The following is a 20,088-nucleotide window of genomic DNA, read 5'->3' on the forward strand; positions in this document are numbered from 1 at the left end:
ATGTCCAACAGCAGCAGCTCCATCACCAAGTTCCTCCTCCTGCCCTTTGCAGACACACGGGAGCTGCAGCTCCTGCACTTCTGGCTCTTCCTGGGCATCTACCTGGCTGCTCTTGTGAGCAACATCCTCATCATCATCACCATAGCCTGTGACCACCACCTCCACACCCCCATGTACTTCTTCCTCCTCAACCTCTCTGCTACTGACCTTGGCTTCATCTCCACCACTGTTCCCAAAGCCATGGCCAATTCCTTGTGGGACACCAGGGCCATTTCCTACACAGGATGTGTGGCTCAGGTCTTTTTCTTTTTATTTTTTATCTCCACAGAGTACTTTCTTCTCACTGTCATGGCCTATGACCGCTACGTTGCCATCTGCCACCCCCTGCACTACGGGACCCTCCTGGGCAGCAGAGCTTGTGTCCACATGGCAGCAGCTGCCTGGGCCAGTGGGTTTCTCAATGCTGTGCTGCACACAGCCAATACATTTTCTCTGCCCCTCTGCAAGGGCAATACTGTTGACCAGTTCTTCTGTGAAATCCCCCAGATCCTCAAGCTCTCCTGCTCAGATGCCTGCCTCAGGGAAATAAGAGTCATTGTGGTCAGTATCTGGTTTTGGTTTCTGTGCTTTGTGTTCATTGTGGTGTCCTATGTGCAGATCTTCAGGGCTGTGCTGAGGATCCCCTCGCAGCAGGGTCGGCACAAAGCCTTTTCCACCTGCCTCCCTCACCTGGCCATGGTCTCTGTCTTTATCAGCACTGCCTTCTTTGCCTACCTGAAGCCCCCCTCCATCTCCTCCCTGTTTCTGGATCTGTTGGTGTCATTCCTTTACTCGGTGGTTCCACCAGCAGTGAACCCCCTCATCTACAGCATGAGGAACCAGGAGCTCAAGGATGCCCTGTGGAAACAGATAACTGGATGTTTCTGAGTCCCAACAAGCAGCTCATCTTCTGCATATTCCTGACCATGTCACTCCTGTTAGGACTAGTCTGTATTTATTGGCCTTTTTAGTTGTTGCTTTCTTCTGCTCCTTGTTTGTCTAAGCAATTAGAACATGGTCCACAGTTATTCCATTCCTAATGTGGTACCTCTCGGTCTTGTGTGATCCAGACACTGTGTAATGATGAGCTGTGCTCTTCTTGCATCATGCCTGACTGCAAAGGGCCTTCTTTTTCTGTCCCTGTACCTGCATGATCTGTCTCTTTCATCTCACTTGTCATTACAGTGATGCCACCCACAACCCTCCCTGTTTTTCCCAGGGTCCACTTCAGTCTTCAGTTCTCTCCTTCCTCCCATTAAGCAGCATAGGGAGGACTGGGAATGGGTGCTGGGGTCAGCTCATCACACACTGTCTTGGTCACTCCTTCCTCCTCTGGGAAGGACCACACCACTGTGGTCCTGTGCCCCTAGTTTCCCAGCACTCTGGTTTCTCATGCCCCCAGGACCCCGGTTTCCCACGTTTCTGTTTTCCCAGCTCACTGAATTTACAGGACCCCGGTTTCCTGGCACCAAGGTTTCCACAAGCTCCTGCTTTCCTGGGCTCTGCTTTCCCGGGGCACTGATTTTCCATGTCACTTGTTTCCTGCGTTCCCAGTTTTCTGGCACCCTGGTTTCCTGGGACACTGGGGTCTCCTCACCCTGGTTTCCCGCGCCTCCAGTTTCCTTGAACCCAGCTTACCTGCGCTCCCAGTTTCCCACACTCCCCGGTTCTGGTGCCACTGGTTTCTCACACCCCCAGTTTCCCGTGCCCCTTTTTTTCCATTCACCCCAGTTTCCTGGCAGCCCTGGTTTCCATGACTCCTGGTTTCTAAGGCCCTGGTTTCCTGGGCCACTGGTTTCCTGGGCCACTGATTTTCCAGGACGCTGGTGTCCTGTGACCTCAGTTGCCTGGCACCCTGGCTTAGCAGTTTTGCGTCGCTGTGCTGCTGAGATAGATTCTGTAAGAAGCATCTGGAAGATCTCTGCAGGCCCCAGAAAAGTAAACATCAGCCAATTCAAGGCCAAAGTTGCTGCTGACCAGGGCCAAGCCAATCAGCGATGGTCACACCACATCTGTGAATCACATAAAGGAGAAAACCCCCATTCCCCATTCCCTGTCCCTCCCAGTGCTGTGATGGAAGGGGGTGAAAGGGAGAGAATTTATGATTAATTCAAGTCTTTGAAGAAGGGAGGGGTGCAGGGGATTTCAAAGTGTTAAGATCTGGGGAATGAAAGCAGCTGGTGAGGAACCACCGGAACCCCACTCCCCATTCCCTGCCCCTCCCTGCTCCATGTTGGGGTGGAAGAAGGGAGTAAAATTGTGAATGAAGTTTAACTCTGCTAAGAAGAGAGGGGTGGGGGAAGGTGCTTTAAGACCTGGACGTGCTTCTCATTACCCAACTCTGGTTCACTGGGTGTGTAGTTGCAGTTGTAATAAATGAGTTTTATTTCCTTTATTCTGTGCTGAGTCTGTTTTGCCCATTGCACTAATTGGAAAGTGATCCCTCTGTCCTTATCTTGAATCCTAAGCCTCCTGATATATATGTTTTCTCCCTTTTTTTGGCTGAAAAGGAGAGTGAGTGAGTGGCTTGGTGGGCATTTGGCCTCTAGCCAGAGTCAAACCACCACAGTCCTTTTTGGCGCCCAATGTGGGGCTCCAGGAATTTGAGATAAGGACACTAATTGGCTGAGGGAATGGGCAGAACAGGCTGAACAGAGCTGGGTAGTGAAATAATTGTAGAGAATTTCTGTTGGGATGGGGATTTAAAGAACAATTCTCATCTATGTGTTTCACAGAGGCCAGGGGTGGAGTGTCGCAGTTTCGAGTTGCTGGGTGCTGGGAGAGGATGGGGGCTGCAGAAAATGGGTGCTGTAAGAAGCAGCCAGAGGCTCTCTGCAGGCCCCAGAGAGTAAACATTGGCCGATTCAAGGGCAGAGCTGCTGCTGACCAAGGCCGAGCCAATTGGCGATGGTCACAGCACCTCTGGGAATCACATACAGGAGAAAGAGAAACACCAGCAGCTGCATTTGCCACCAGAGAAGGGAGTAAAATCCTGACTAAAGTGCAGTCTGCTAAGAAGGGAGGGGTGGGGGAAGGTGCTTTAAGATCTGGTCACACTTCTCATTATCTGAGTCTGGTGTCACTGTCTGTGTAGTGCAGTGTCACCAATCAGAGAGTTTTCTGTCCTTCACCCTGTGTTGAGTCTGTTTTGCCGTGTCGTTGATTACAGGATGATCTCTCCCTGTGCTTATCTTGACTCCTGAGCCTCTCAATATGTATTTTCTCCCCTGTCGAACTAAAAAGGGCAGTGATAGATCAACTTTGGTGGGCATCTGGCCTCCAGCCAGGCCTAAACCACCACACATACTAATCTCACAGAACTGGGACCTCATTGCTTCCTTTCACCCCCTCAGGATGCTGGGAGCTGTGGTACCCTTGTACCACACTCTGCATCATACACCCCATGTGACACTGGCCCAGGAAGAGCCCTGAGGCAGTGCAGGGGGCAGAATCCCACTTCTGTGGGGCTGGCTCTTCTGCTTGATAAAATACATCAAGGCTTTACTCAGCATCAGATCCACCTGCACAGTGCCTTAGTCTACCTTAAATCACAGACTCCAATTTTCTGCTCTAACCCATTCATGAGGAGAGAGGCTTTCTCAGTAATGGGCCTCAGTGGGGCCAATTAACACTCTACAGCAGTTCAGCTTTTTCTTCTGACTGCTTCAATCTCCTCACAGTATCTGCAGTTCATGGAATCAGCACCAAATACACAACGGGGCTCATTAAAATTGAAAAAGCCCTAACGAGCTATGTGTCTTTTCTTCTGAGTTTTAAGACTTGTACAGCTAATTGGAGAGGTTTCAGGACTCTATTTAAAGTGGAAGATTTCAATGAGCACTTAATTAAAAAATAAAAAAAGAAGTTTTAATATTTTCAGGCTTTTTAGTTTTTCAATTTACAGAAGTGACAGGAGCTTTCTCCAACTAAAATTGAACCAGAGGATCTCCTAAGGAGGTGTGGAAAGGTCATAACAGCTGTCTCCCTGAGTTCCCACACTGCCTAGACACCTTTACAACTCTCCAACTCCACCATGTCTCCAAGGGATGCTTGGGAGTTGCACTCTTTTCCTCCATCAGGCTTCTGCTCTGAGTCTGCAGCTGAATGTTGCAGCCTCTTTGCCACAATTCCCACCCCTTTTACCCTGAGGACTGGCTGGGAATAGAAACAGCATTCTTCCTCATTTTGAAAAAAATGATTAGAAAATGATAAAAAACCATAAAACACATTCCCCAACTATGAGTAAAAAACTGTAAGGGGGTGGAGTAAATCCCAAAAGCAAAGGACAGGGCACATGGCCAGAGAATCTGCTGAAAAGGGGCCTTGAGACACAGTCCATTTCCTCAGGGCAGGTGGAAATACCCAAAAGGCAAGTTTCAGTGCACAGTGTGACAGTGTCCTGACACCCCAAGGACTCAGGAGGATGTGTGTTTTTCCTACTACATTTCATATTTATCCCCAGAGCTCCTAACTTAGTCTGATTGTGGAAAACAACAGTTGATTGCTTGGAAATATTCAGTCAGTGAAAACGTGTTTGTATCTTTTTAAATGTGAAGAAATTTCTCAGGGTTTTCTGGCAGAGCTCCAGCACCCACTTTGGCCTTCTTCCTGGCCAAATTTCCTGCCCAGAGCCTTGTCACCAACTCCTGTCCCTAGTGAACACCCTGCCCAGCCTCCTATGGTCACTTCTCCTTGGCTGTGTCCCCTGACCCCAGGCCCATCTTTAGAAAATGAAAATGGAGGTTTTTTGGGCAACATTTTACAGTCAAATGAAAATCTTTGTTGATGCTGAAAATATTAGTGAGTCAGGACTGAGAAAGAAATGGACTTGTGCTGTATCCTGTGTTAGCTGACATCATCACATCAGTAAAACTCTTTCTAGAAGACAGGGTCTCCTTAAAGTCCCCCTGCAACTGTCCAGAAGTTGAGAGGCAAGAACAAACTGATGATAGTGGCTGCACACTGACAAGCTTCCTGGGCAAATTCACTGAGTGTGGAGGGCCATGGCAGGAAGGAAGATTCCTGGAGGTGTAGTAGAAGCTGCTCAGGGCTGTGGGTGATGAAACTCCTGCAGAACACTGACACGTGCCTCCCTGAATGCTGATGGGAGCAGGAAATCAGAGGGAGCAATTTCAGGATGACAAAGTGAGAAGATACAGACGTGCTGTGTCATGGAGCCACTTGGATGTGTCCTGTCACACCACAGGGCCCAGTGGTCCTCCAATGCCCAGTGAAATGGGGAGGCTTTTGGTCATCACTTCTCCACCTCCTCCTTTCCGTTAAAGAGCAGGCAGCTGCCTGGATCTCAGCTCTCAGCTGGGGTAAAACCACGACACTCAGGTCTTTCCTTGGCAAGGGAATGGTCCTAATGATGCCTCTGTCATTCCTTGTGCTAACAGTGTCCATATTTCAAACTGATAAATGTCCAGCAGTAGCTCCCAAGCAAGAGGATTGAGAGCAGAAATATGTTCCTGTCCTGAAACCATCCCAGGTAGCCCAGTAGCAGCCCCAGTACCCTTGGGACTCATGTTTGTCACTACCAAGGGATCGTTCCTAACAGTGCCGGACATCATCACCTTGGAAGGAATAACTGCTGGAATCAGTACAGGCTGGGGGATGACCTGTGGAGAGGAACTCTGCAGAGAAGGACCTGGGGGTGCTGGTGGGTGACAGGTTGGCCATGAGCCAGCAGTGTGTCCTGGTGGCTAAGAGAGCCAATGGGATCCTGGGGGACATCAACAGGAGTGTGGCCAGCAGGTCACAGGTGGGGATCCTCCCCCTCTACTCTGCCCTGGGTAGCCCCACCTGGAGTATTGTGTCCAGCTCTGGGTTCCCCAGGACAAAAAAGCCAGGGATCTTCTGGAGAGAGTCCAGAGAAGGGCTACAAAGATGATTAAGGGCCTGGGGCATCTGCCCTATGAGGAAAGGCTGAGTGAGCTGGGACTGTTCAGCCTTGAGAAAAGAAGGTTAAGAGGTGATCCTATTAACATTTGTAAGTATCTGAAGTGTGGGACACAGGGGGAAATGGCCAGCCTCTTATCAATGGTCTGTGGAGAGAGGAAAAGAGGTGATGTTTTCAATTTAGAGCACAGGAAGTTCCACACCAACATGCGGAAAGACTTTTTCCCAGTGAGGTTGAGGGAGCAATGGGACAGGCTGCCCAGGGGGGTTGTGAAGTGTCCCTCACTGGAGATATTCAAGACCCCTCTGGACACTGACCTGTGCGACCTGTCCTAGGGAACCTATTTTGGCTGGGGTTTGGACCCAATGATCGCTTGAGGTCCCCCCAACCCCTACAGTTCTGTGACTCTGTGACTGATAGATGGTGAGGCAAGGGGATTGACTGAGACATTGAAAGATGAGGTAAGGGGATTGACTGAGCTTGACTGATACATAGATAGTGAGGTAAGCTGATAGACAGATAAACAGATTGTGAGGTAAGGAGATTGACTGATAGATTATGAGGTAAGTGTATTGTGAGGTAAAGGGATTGTCAGGTATGATGATTGTGAGTTAAGGGGATTATGAAGTGACAGGATTGATTGACAGATAGATTGTGAGGTAAGGGGATTGTGAGGTAAAGGGATTGTGAGGTAAAGGGATTGTGAGGTAAGGGGAATGTGAGGTAAGGGGATTGTGAGGTAAGGGGAATGTGAGCTAAGGGGATTGACTGATAGAGAGATATAAGGTAAGCAGATTGAGTGATATATTGATTGTGAGGTAAGGGGTTTGATAGATTATGAGGTAAGGGAATTATGACGAAAGGGGATTTTGAGGTAAGGAGTTTGTGAGGTAAGGAGATTGATTCATAGATAGACTGTCAGGTAAAGAGATTGACTGAGAAATAGATTGTGAGGTCAGGAGATTGATAGATAGTTTGTGAGGTAAGGAATTTGACAGATTGTGAGTTAATTGGATTGTGAGGTAAGGAGTTTGTGAGTGTCGCAGTTTTGTGTAGCTGGGTGCTGGGAGAGAACTGGGACTGCAGCAAATGTCTGGTGTAAGGAACAGCTAGAGCTCTCTGCAGGTCCTGAAGAGCAAACATCGGCCAGTTCAAGGCCATAGGTGCTGCTGACCAGGGCCGAGCGAATCTGCGATGGTCACAGAGCCTCTGGGAATCACACACAGGAGAAAAAAACCACAAGTAGCTGCAACACCCATCCTGAAGAGTGGCCAGAGGGAGGTCCCAGGGAACTGCAGCCCTGTCAGCCTGACCTCGGTGCTGGGGAAGGGGATAGAACAAATCATGGTGAGTCCCATCATGCAACACATGCAGGACACTCAGGTGATCAGGCCCAGTCAGCATGGGTTTGGGAGAGGCAGATTGTGCTGGACCAACCCGATCTCCTTCTATGACAGGGTGTCCTGCTGCCTTAGTGGATGAGGGGAAGGCTGTAGATGTGGTCTACCTAGATTTCAGTGAAACCTTCATCACTGTCTCCCAAAGCATCCTGATGAAGAAACTACCCGCTCATGGATTAGATGGGTTAGAAACTGTCTGGGCAGCCAGGACAAAGGGTTGTGGTGAACTGAGTTAAATCCAGCTGGCAGCAGGTCACAAGGTGTTTTCTCCAGGGCTCAGTGCTGGGACCTGTCCTCTTTAACATCTTTATTCATGATCTGGACGAGGGGATCGAGTGCACCCTCAGTGAGTTTGCAGATGACACCAAATTGTGTGGGAGTGTCAACCTTCTGGACGACATGTAGGCTCTGAAGAGTGATCTGGACAGGCTGGATCGATGGGCAGAGGCCAGTTTTATGGGGTTCAACAAGGCCAAGTGCCAGGTCCTGCATTTTGATCAGAATAACCCCAGGCAGCGCTACAGGGCTGGGTCAGAGTGGTTGGAGAGCTCCCTGGAGGAAAAGGATCTGGGGGTGTCCGTGGATACCTTGGCTGGACATGAGCCAGCACTGTACCCAGGTGGCCAAGAAGGCCAATAGCATCCTGGCCTGGATCAGGAATCGTGTGACCAGCAGGAGTAGGGAGTGATTGTTCCATTATCCTCAGCTCTGGTGAGGCTGCACCTGGAGCGCTGTGTCCGGTTTAGGGCCCCTCACTACAAGAAGGACCCTGAGATGCTGGAGCGTGTCCAGAGAAGGGCAACAAAAATGATGAAGCATTTGAAGCACAAGTCCTCTGAGGAGCAGCTGAGGCAACTGGGGCATTTTAGCCTTGAGAAAAGGAGGCTGCAGGGGAGACCTTACTGCTCTCTACAACTTCCTGCAAGGAGGAGTGTAGAGAGGTGAGAGCCAGTGTCTTCTCTCAGGTAACATGTGATAAGATGGGAGGGAATGGTTTCAAATTGCACCAGGGGAGATTTAGGTTGGATATCAGGAAGAATTTCATTACTGAAACATTAGTCAAGTATTGGAACAGGCTGCCCAGGGAAGTGGTGGAGTCACCATCCCTGGAGGGATTTAAAAGGTTCCTATAGATGTTGTGCTTGAGGACATGGCCTAGAGGTGGACTAGGCAGGGGTAGGCTTTGGTTGGACTCAATGATCGTAAAGGCCTCTTCCAATCTAAGTGATTCTATGATTCTATGGTTCAGTTCCAGGAAATTCCTGTTCTGTCTTGGTGGCAAAGCACTGTCATGTCAGAAACATAGTTGAGTGGTTCAGCTGTTGGAAATGTGCTTGTCAAATTTTTATAAATGTCAGGGGGAAAAACAAGGAAGAAAAAGTTGTGAACCTTTCCAGGCAGAGATGATGGAAAGAGAGTCCAGCTCATCATTACGCAGTGTCTGGGTCACACAAGACCAGGAGATACTGCATTAGCAATGGGATGAAGGTGGTCAGTGTTATTAAAGCTTAGACAAACTAGGAGGGGGAAAAAAACCCCAAACCCAACAGCTAAAAACCCTACTAAATACAGACTGGTCCTAACGTGAGTTACATGGCCAGTGATATGCAGAATGAGCAGTTTGCTGCTGCTTTGAGACATCTGGTCATCACTTTCCAAACGGCATCATTGAGCTCCTGGTTCCTCATGGTGTAGACGAGGAATTTCACTTCTGGAGGAACCACTGACTAAAAATTGTCACTACCAGGTGCAAATGATGGAGAGAAGCTTCAGGTAGGTGAACACAGCAGTGATGAGGAACACGGAGACCACGGCCAGGTGAGGGAGGCAGGTGGAAAAGGCTTTGTGCTGTCCCTGCTGCGAGGGGATCCTCAGCACAGCCCTGAAGATCTGCACAGAGGACACCACGATGAACACAAAACACCCAAAAGCTAGACATGCTCTGATTACAATTTCACTATGGTAGGACCATGAGTGAGAGAGCTGGAGGATCTGGGAGATTTCTCAGAAGAACTGGTCACAGGCACTGCCCTTGCAGAGGGACAGTGACAGTGTATTGGCTGTGGGGAGCAGAACACTGAGAATCACAACGTTGTGACAGTATTTTTAGGGAGGGAAATAAAACCCAGCAGCTGCTTTTTGCCACCAGAGAAAGGAGTGAGAAAGTATAAAGGACTTTGCAGACAACAAGGTCAGTGAAGTAGGGGGAGAAGGTCCTCCAAGCCTCATTGCAGAGATTCCCCTGCAGCCCGTGGAGAAACCCATGGTGACTTGAAGCTGTTCACTGCAGCCCATGTTGGATGATGTGGAACAGTGATTCTATTTGCAGCCAATAGAGGTCCCCAAGGTTGAGCATGTGAGGACACTGAAGGAGGCTGTGATCTCATAGGAAGCCTGTGCTGGAGCAGGTTAGCTGGCAGGGCTGTGGAGGACCCAAGCTGGAGCAATCTGTGATGATCTGAAGTTATGTGGGAAGGACTCACGTTGGAGGGGTTCATGCAGGACTGTCTCCTGTGGGTAGGACCCAATGCTGGAGCAAGGGGAGACAGTGAGGAGTTCTCCCCCTGGCCAGGAAGGAGCAGTTGAGACGATGTGTGATTAACTGACACCAACCCCCATTCCCTGTCCCCCTGTGCCACTCAGTCGGAGACAGTAGAGAGTTAAAGAGTGAAGTGGACCCTGGGATAAGAAGGGAGGGTTGTAGGCAGGTGTTTAAAATTTCATTTCTCTAGGTTTTTTTCTCATTTCTCTGCTCTCTTTGGATTGAGTAATGAATTAGATTGATTTTATTGTAGGTGTCAAGTCTGTATTGCCAGTGAGAGTAACAGCTGCATGACCTCCCCCTGTGCTTTCTCCCTGCATGATTTCTCCCTGTCCTGATCATTCTGCTCCCAGGCAGAATGATCTCAGAGATGAGGTCATAGAATGATCCCCATGAGGACTGAGACACCAGGAGGGAGGCTACAAGAACTGCTGAGCTGGGCCAGGTCTCTGGGATGGAAAGAGCTCATGGCAACCTGGCAGCGCTGCAAAGGGACAGCTCTGCCCAGGAGCAGCTCCTCTGCCAAGCACACAGGGCTGGGGACACTGCCTGTAGGCACCAAGGGGAGACCTGTGAGGCTGAGAGAGCTGACGGATGCTGAGAGCTCACTGGAGGAGAAAGGTAAAGAGACTTCGCTTTGAATTTTCTGCTCTTGGTGACTGGGCGGGAAGTGGGAGCTGAGCTTTTCTTGATAACTTTGCAGAAGGCAGAGCAAACTCAGGGATCATTAGGACTTGTCAGAGCTTCTACTGAGCCCTGCACACACAGAGGTTCCCTGGGGCAGTGCCCTGATGCCAGGAGGGGTCTGCAGAGCAGAGCTGAGCACAGGGCAGGTTGGATGAGGTCTGTGAGCACAGAGCAGGAGGTGACATGGTCACAGAGAAGCAGCTGCAGGGACAGCTCCAGGCAGCAGAGACACTGTCAGGCAGGGAGGAGCTGCCCCCAGAAATGCCCTGGAAGTGGGGATTTGGGACCTCCCTGACACTTTCCGACACCCACTCCCTGGTTTCTGCCACCCAGCACAGACTCTGCACCCAGAGTTACAGGGTTTCAGGCTGAGTCTTCTCCTTGGCAGCCCAACCAGCAGTTAGGAGAAACCTCTGAGTGCCTGTCTGTCTGTCCCTGTACTTCCAGTCATGGCTGGAGCATTTCTCCCTGTTTCCCCTCCTGTACTTTGCTGCCTTTGTCACCTGGTTACCTGAGGTTCTGAGCATGTCCATTGGTGGGGCTGGCTCTGAGATGACCCTCACTTCAGTACCCCCACCTACAGAAATCCTATAGGACTTCCCTCTTTCCATCAGTGACAGACCCAAGCCAGCACAAAGCAGACCTCCCAAAAGGGACCTGCCAAAAGTCTCCCAGAATACAGAGTCAACCTGAGGGCGTTCCATAAGTAGTAAAAGGGATTTTCCTAAAAGAAAATTTCCCTAAATTCTCTCTGCTTTTTCCTCCTTGGACAGGTCTCCACATTTGATGGCAGCAGATGTCCAACAGCAGCAGCTCCATCAGCCAATTCCTCCTCCTGGCCTTTGCAGACACACCGGAGCTGCAGCTCCTGCACTTCTGCCTCTTCCTGGGCATCTACCTGGCTGCTCTCCTGGGCAATGGCCTCATCATCATCACCGTACCCTGTGACCACCACCTCCACACCCCCATGTACTTCTTCCTCCTCAACCTCTCTGCCCTTGACCTTACCTACATCTCCACCACTGTTCCCAAAGCCATGGCCAATTCCTTGTGGGACACCAGGGCCATTTCCTACACAGGATGTGTTGCTCAACTCTTCTTCTTTGAATTTTCAATCTCAACTGAGTACTTTCTTCTGACTGTCATGGCCTATGACCGCTACGTTGCCATCTGCCACCCCCTGCACTATGGGACCCTCCTGGGCAGCAGAGCTTGTGTCTACATGGCAGCAGCTGCCTGGGCCAGTGGGTTTCTCCATGCTGTGCTGCACACAGCCAATACATTTTCACTGCCCCTCTGCCATGGCAATGCCCTTGACCAGTTCTTCTGTGAAATCCCCCAGATCCTCAAGCTCTCCTGCTCAGATGCCTACCTCAGGGAAACTGGACTCATTGTGGTCACTGTATGTTTAGCTTTTGGGTGTTTTGTGTTCATTGTGGTGTCCTATGTGCAGATCTTCAGGGCTGTGCTGAGGATCCCCTCGCAGCAGGGACGGCACAAAGCCTTTTCCACCTGCCTCCCTCACCTGGCTGTAGTTTCTCTTTTTGTCAGCACTGCCATGTTTGCCTACCTGAAGCCCCCCTCCATCTCTTCCCTATTTCTGGACCTGGTATTGGCATTTCTTTACTCAGTGTTTCCACCAGCAGTGAACCCCCTCATCTACAGCATGAGGAACCAGGAGCTCAAGGATGCTGTGTGGAAACTGATTACTCGATGTTTCTAAGCAGTAACAAACTGCTCATCTTCTTCCGCATATCACTGGCCATGTAACTCACATTAGGAACAGTCTCTATTTAGTAGAGGTTTTAGTTCCTGTTTCTTTGTTTCCCTCTAGTTTTTTTAAGTTGTAATATCATGGTCCACATTCATCCCATTGCTGATACAATAACTTTGTGAGCCAGACGCTGGGTAACGATGGGCTTTGCTCTCTTTGAATCACATCTGCCTGGAAATGTGCAAAAATTTTTCATTCCTAAATTTTTTCTGACATTTATTAAATATTTATAATAACTTTTTAATCAGCTGAAGCACTTGACTACTTGTCTGAAATGGCAATGCTTTCCCACCATGACAGAACAGGAATTTCCTTGAAGTGTACCTTAGAATCATGCAGAGATCAGCAATGGGCAACTCGTAATTCAGTATGAATTGAAGTGAAGCCGTTTATTGGGTGAAATCACACAGATTATAGGCATTTGTTACTGCAAACGTGGCAAGCTAAATAACTGCTCATTGGTTACATACACTGTTTACAGTCCACTGATTGGTTAGTACTTATAACAAGTTCTAATAACATATCTTATAGCTAAATATGATTAGGTTACGTTTGATGCCTAAAAATATCCACATACTGGCTGTTTTGATCATCTTATTATGGCTGGTTCTGAACATGTGCCGTTACTCCCAAGTACCTTCCCATTACTTCTTCTTGGTTTAGGGCAGTCTGTACCCCTGTCATCAAGGCCACTGTCTTTTGAGAATGTGATTATCAAAATCCTCTCAGCATGAGGAACTTCTCCTGTCTCATGGGAACTGGAGGATATTGTCAGGGCCTGTGTCTTGGTGAAGAGTGCCAGGCTGCCAGCAGGCCTGCTGTCTTCCCCAACAGAATCACAGAATCTTTTATAGAGTCCAACCACAGCCTAACCCTGCCTAGCCCACCTCTAGACCATGTCCTCAAGCACAACATCTACACAGTTATCTCCTGCTCAGATGCCTACCTCAGGGAAACTGGAATCCTTTTTCTTGGTGTCTGTTTGGCTTTTGGGTGTTTTGTGTTCATCGTGGTGTCCTATGTGCAGATCTTCAGGGCTGTGCTGAGGATCCCCTCGCAGCAGGGACGGCACAAAGCCTTTTCCACCTGCCTCCCCCACCTGGCTGTAGTTTCCCTTTTTGTCAGCACTGCCATGTTTTCCTACCTGAAGCCCCCCTCCATCTCTTCCCTAATTCTGGACCTGGTATTGGCATTTCTTTACTCAGTGTTTCCACCAGCAGTGAACCCCCTCATCTACAGCATGAGGAACCAGGAGCTCAAAGATGCCATGTGGAAACTGAGGACTGGATGCTTCTAAGCAGCAATAAACTGCTCATCTTCTTCTGCACATCACTGGCCATGTTTTCTGTAGTTGAATTTTTTTCTTTGTAGTTTTCTAAGCTATAATGACATGGTGCATGTTCATCCCATTCAGTCTTGTGTGAGCTAGACACTGCATAATGAAGATCTGTGCTCTCTTCCTATCATGTCTGAGTTCAAAGGGACACAATTTTTCCTTCTTTATTTTCCTTATATTTTTTCCTTATATTTTTTTCCTTATATTTATTAAAAATTGACAAGCACATTTTCAGTAGCTGAATCTCTCAACTTACTGTATGAAATCACAGAATCATAGGGGTTGGAAGGGACCTTGAGAGATCATCAGTCCAATCCCCTTGTGTCCAGTTCTGGGCTCCTTGGTTTAAAAAGGACAGGGATCTACTGGAGAGAGTCCAAAGAAGGGCCACGAAGATGATTAGGGGCCTGGAACATCTCCCCTGTGAGGAAAGGCTGAGTAGGTTGGGACTCTTCAGCCTTGAGAAGAGAAGACTAAGGGGGACCTAATTAAAGTTTATAATTATCTTAAGCAGGGGAGGCAGGGGGAATCAGCCAGCCCCTTTTCAGTGGTCTGTGGGGATAGGACAAGGGGCAATGGCTGCAAGTTGGAGCACAGGAAGTTCCGCACCAACATGCGGAAGAACTTTTTCACAGTGAGGGTGACGGAGCAGTGGAATAGGCTGCCCAGGGAGGTGGTTGAGTCTCCTTCTCTGGAGATATTCAAGTCTCGTCTGGATGCCTGTCTGTGTAATGTGAGATAGGGAGCCTGCTTTGGCAGGGGGGTTGGACTCGATGATCTCTTGAGGTCCCTTCCAACCCCTACAATTCTATGATTGTATGAAAAGGTGCAAGGGTGGAAAAAGGTTTCTGGCCTGAAACCTCCCCAGGTAGCCCACTAACAGCCCCATTAACCTTGGGGCTCAGGACATTCCTAACCACAGGAACAGTCCTAAAAATGTCATTTTCAGGCTGTACCATCATCCACTCTCGAACATGCTAGATGTCCAGCAGTAGAGTCCCAGGTTATTTAGCACCTATTGCTGGTATTTTGTTAAAAGCACCGTAAGTTAGAGAGCCATCTGCAAGCACATGTGAACCTTTAGTGAAATGGAGATTCCCTTCAGAGAGACCTTGAGAAATTCGTGGATTTGATGACCAGGAACATCAGGAAGATTTCCAAGCAGAAGAGATCTCCTCCTCCTGCCCATATTTTCTCTGCGGCTGGAATTAATTCTCATGTTGGTGGCCCCCATAGTTCTGGTGTTTTGATTTGTAAGCCATAAAGTCTAAATAAATATGTTTCTTCCTTGCTGAGCAGTGCTTGCACAGCATTAAGGCCTTTATTCTAATTCTGTTCCAGAAATGAGTCAACTGGGAGTGCACAAGTGCCCAGAAAGGGACAGAACAGGCCCAGCTGACCATAACTGACCAAGGGGATTATCCACACTGTATGACTACAGGAGTGAGCCCACTGTTGTGGTGCACTTGTTGTCTACAAAGGTGGGCTGGTTTCAGGAGGAATACAGTTGATTTTCCTTCTAGCAGCCAGTGTGGTGCCACATTTGGTTGTTAGGATGAGAGCAGTGCTGATAACAGGGAGGCTTTAGTTGTGTCCAAGCAATCAAAGACTTTTCTGTTGTTCATTCTCTACTACTAATGGGAAGGTGGGGAGCACCCTGGGAGCTGGGAGGGAGCACAGCCAAGACAGGTGACCCAAACTGCCCAAAAAAGCATATTCCATTCAAATTACACCATGATCAGCATAAAGGAGTGTGGTGAGGGCAGGAGAACTCAGCTCCAGGACACACGTGTTTTCGGGACGGCTGTGAGCTGTGCGGCCAGAGCTGTGGGGTTCAGTGACAAACTGCACTGTGCATCACCAGCTGTGTGTATTTTACCACAATGTCCTGTTGTTGTTGTTGTTTTTGTTGTTTCTGTCTCTCTGCTGTTCCAGTAAACTGTCCTTATCCCAGCCCACAAGGTTTACGGCTTTTTGGTTTCCTTTTCTCTCCCTTCCTCCCTCCCCCTGTCCTCCCCCCACACACACACCCCCTCTTAGAGAGAGAGCGGCTGCGTGATGCTCGGCTCGGGGCTGGGGTGAAACCATGAGAAAAGGTTCCAGCACAACACCCACACATCAAGGCAGCTCAGACATGATGGGTGGAGAACCAGCCACAAGGAGAAGAATTTTGGTCTTGCAGGGGCTGCCCTAGCAGTCAGAGGTGTTGAACAGGGATGTGGCCATGAGCACATTGGGCTCCTCTGGGAGGAGTGTGGCTGCACAGACAAGGGTCCTTCTGGTCCATCTGGACTCAGCAATGATGATGCCACCTCTGGAGCAGTCAGTCCCAGTGTGGGGGTCCCCGATCTGGAGGAATGAGGAGGAACACGTATGTGGTCAGGGAAAGGCTGCCAAGAGACCTGGGCTGCTTTAGCCTGGGGAAGGGGAGGCTGAGGGAAGCCCTCTTTGTGCTATGTGAAAAGAACATAAGAAAGGAAGTCCATGTGAACCGATGGCTCTGAAGGCCAGGGTGGACATGAGGATAAAGAAATGTCATTCTGAGGGTAGTGCTGTGGTGCAAGAAGTCACTGGGAGGAAGTGTGGATGGGCTGGTGGGTTTGTGCTTGTGGGAACAGCTGGCGAGGAGGGAGAGACAGCAGAACAGGCAGGGACATTGTTAGGTGACAATGAGGTGGGAAAGCGTGTTGCATCCCTGCAGCCTACAAAGAACCAGGTACAGGGGTGATGCCGTGTGGGATGACTGTGGTGCAGATGGCCAAGGGTGCCAGACAGGTGGAAAGGGCCTGATAGAAATGAGATCTTTGCCCCCTTGGCTGTGGCTGATGTCCCTGCCAAAGAGGCCTCAGGGAAGACACATTGTCCTCAAGGCCATGGAGCATGGTTGCCTTCTTGCATCTACCAAAGGGGAGGCCACCAACTACTTGGATTTTAGTTGGATCCCTAGTGATACAGGTTTCAAAGGGATTTCCCATGGAGGACCTTTTTCCAGTCACAGGTATTTTCTGTCATGGCTCAGTTGTCAGAAGAAGTGACAGCAGCATTCTGTGATGGACATAGAATCATAGAATTGTAGGGGTTGGAAGGGACATTGAGAGATCATCAGGTCCAACCCCCTGCCAAAGCAGCTCCCTAGGACATATCACTCAGATAGGAGTCCAGGCGGGTCTTGAATATCTCCAGTGAAGGAGACTCCACCACCTCCCTGGGCAGCCTGTCCCAGGGCTCTGGGTCTGCTAAGGAGATCTAGACAGGCAGGAAAAGCAGTCTCTTGACATCCAGCCCTGTCTGGATATCCTTGCTCTTCCCCAAGCCCAGCAGTTCCCTCACTGGCCTCCTGGGACTCCCAAAACTTTTCCTGGCATCATCTGTGCTCACAGGCACAGACAGATTTCTCTGACAAGAAACAGCAGTTCAACATGATCCAGTTTCATAACCATGAAATCTCTCTCCTCAGCTGCTGCTACGGCCAAGCAGCGTGTGAAGGGGGTCAGCTTTACTGGTGCTCCCAGTGCACAGCCTGGGCAGGTTTAGGTGCTCTTGCTGGATATTTTGCATTTTTGAAACTTGACGCTGCTGAAGCAGGAAGATGAGGTCAGGCACTTGTAAGGACTGTTCCCTTTGACAAGGACAGTCCTGAGCTCCAAGATTACTGGGGCTGCTAATGGGATGTCTGAGTAGGTTTCAGGCCAGGAGCAGCTTTAATCACTCGCTCCTTTTGCTTTGGTGCTATTGGTGGACATTCAGCACATTTGGAGTTGGATGCTGGTAGAGGCTGAAAATGACATCAGGCACTATTAAGATCGTTCCCTCAGCTACAAAAGCTCTGAGCCTCAAGGTTACTGGGGGTGCTTTTGGGCATCCTGGGGAGTTTTCAGACTCCCAAGATATTTCAGCCCTCAAACCTTTTGTTGTGGAGCTATTGCTGGGCATTTAGTGTCTTTGAATGTGGACGCTGGTAGAGCTGGAAAATGATGTCTGGTGTTATAGGACAATTCCCATAGCCAGGAATGCCCTTTGCCCACAGTTTACAAGAGCTGCTTGTTGGCTAACTGGTAAGGTTTCAGCCCAGGAACATCTTTCAGCCTTCACAGATTTATTTGGGAGCTATTGATGTTTAGAATTTTCAAAGGCAGAACCTAGTAGAGCCACAAAAATTTTGTGGGGCAATCATAGGACTGTTCCCCTGGCTAGGAAAGCCCTGACCCCAAAGACACTGGGGCTACTAGTGGGCTACCTGGGGAGGTCTCTGGAAAGGAAATTTTTTCAACCCTTGCAACTTTTGTTTGCTACCTACAATAACGGTGGGAGATTCTCCCTGGTAATCCTTTTGTTATTAATTCTATAAATTCATTAATAACAAAAGGAGGGCCAGGGAGAATCTCCCACCTTCACTGGATCGGGGGGAACCACTGTGATGGAGGATGAAGAAAAGGCTGATGTACTTTGCCTAAGTCCTTAGTAGTAACACCATTGGTCCCCTGATACCCAGACCCCTGAGTGGAAAGATGGGGATGGGAAGTGGACTGAAGTCCCCATCATCCATGGGGAACTGGTTACTGACCTGCTCAGCCGCTTAGATCCATACGAGTTGATGGGTCTGGATGGGAAACACCCCAAGGTACTGAGGGAGCTGGTGGATTTCCTCCCCAAGCCACTTTCCCTTAGTTACCAGGAGTCCTGGCTGACCGGGGTGTTTCCACCTGACTGGAAGCTGGCACATGTGACACCCATCTACAGGAAGGGACAGAGGGAGGTCCTGTGGAACTACAGGCCTGTCAGCCTGACCTTGGTGCTAGGGTAGGTGATGGAACAAATTATCTTGAGTACCATCATGCAACACATGCACCACACTCAGGCCATCAGGCCCTGTCAGCATGGGTTTAGGAAAGGCAGATTGTGCTTCAAGCTGCTGATCTCCTTCTATGACCAGGTGACCCGCTTAGTGGATGAGGGGAAGGCTGTGGATGTGATCTACATGGACTTCAGTGAAGCCTTCATCAGTTTCCCCCAGGGCACCCTGCTGAAGCCTCTGTTCATGGATTAGATGGGTATACTCTTTGCTGGGTCAGAAACTGGCTGAAGGCTGGGCCCAAACAGCTGTGGTGAGTGGAGTTAAATCCAGCTGGCAGCACGTCACATGTGGTGTTCTCCTGGGCTCAGTGCTGGGGTCCATCCTCTTGAACATCTTTATTAATGGTCTGGAGGAGGGGATTGAGTGCAGCCTCAATAAGTTGGTACATGACACCAAATTGTGGAAGGCAGGAAGGCTCTGCAGAGCAACCTGGACAGGCTGGATCAATTGGCAGAGGCTTTATGGGGCTTGGTCATGAGCTTTGCTCACAATAACAACAGGCAGGGTTACAGTCCTGGAGCAGAGTGGCTGGAGAGCTCCCTAGAAGTACAGGATATGGGGGTGTTAGCCGAACATGAGCAGCGCTGTGCCCAGGTGGCCAAGAAGGCCAGCGGCATCCAGGCCTGGATCAGGAATAGTGTGACTGCCAGGAGTGGGAAGAGATTGTTCCGTTATACTCAGCTCTGGTGAGGCCACACCTTGAGTACTGTGTCCAGTTTTGAGCCCCTTGCTAAAAGAAGGACGTTGAGATGCTGGATTGTGTCCAGAGAATGGCAGAGTAGACAGTGAAAGGTTTGCAGCACAAGTCCTGTGAGGATCAACTGAGGGAACTGGGGCGTTTTAGTCTTCAGGATGCTGAGGAAGACCTTATCACTTTCTAGAAGTACCTGCAAGAAGGATATAGAGAGGTGCAGGTTGGCCTCTTATCTCAGATAACAAGCGATAGGATGACAGGGAATGGCTTGAAATTATACCAGGGGAGATTTAGGTTAGAGATCAGGAAGAATTTCTTTATGGAAAGGGTATTCAGCTATTGGAACAGGCTGCCCAGGGACGTGGTGGAGTAGCCATCCCTGGAAGTATTACAAAGGTGTGCAGATGTTGTGCTTGATGACATGGTCTGGAGGTGGACTAGGCAGGGTTAGGCTGTGGTTGGACTTTGTGAAAGATTCTGTGACTTTATGTTTGTTCCACTTCAAGGAAATTCCTGTTCTGTCATGGTGGGAAAGCATTGCCATTTCAGACAAGTGGTCAAGTGATTCAGTTGATGAAAATGTACTTATAAATATTTAATAAATGTCAGGAGAAATTTTAAGAAAGAAAAATATGTGCACCTTTTCAGGCAGACGTGATGCAGAGAGCACAGCCCATCGTTACCCAGCGTGTGGGTCATACTGTATCAGCAATGGGATGAACGTGGACCATCATATTCCAGTTTAAATAAACTAGAGGCAAACAAAGAAACAGGAACTAAACCCCATACTGAATAGAGACTGGTCCTAATGTGAGTTACATGGCCAGTGATATGCAGAAGATGAGCAGTTCATTGTTGC

At 49.2% G+C, this 20,088-nt stretch overlaps 2 protein-coding genes across 2 annotated transcripts; both read left to right on the top strand.

The window, feature by feature from the left end:
- LOC311200792 (olfactory receptor 14A16-like) lies at window positions 1–927 on the top strand (the record flags this gene model as incomplete). The annotated part of the gene is made up of 1 exon (XM_084275098.1): window positions 1–927. The coding sequence occupies one exon, from the start codon at window positions 1–3 to the stop codon at window positions 925–927; it is 927 nt and encodes a 308-aa protein (XP_084131224.1).
- Window positions 928–11,366: 10,439 nt separating this feature from the next.
- LOC311200806 (olfactory receptor 14A16-like) lies at window positions 11,367–12,293 on the top strand (the record flags this gene model as incomplete). The annotated part of the gene is made up of 1 exon (XM_084275112.1): window positions 11,367–12,293. The coding sequence occupies one exon, from the start codon at window positions 11,367–11,369 to the stop codon at window positions 12,291–12,293; it is 927 nt and encodes a 308-aa protein (XP_084131238.1).
- Window positions 12,294–20,088: the final 7,795 nt, after the last annotated feature.

This window comes from Gallinula chloropus (genome assembly GCF_964237585.1).
Source record: "Gallinula chloropus genome assembly, chromosome: 25".
Lineage (NCBI taxonomy): Eukaryota > Metazoa > Chordata > Aves > Gruiformes > Rallidae > Gallinula > Gallinula chloropus.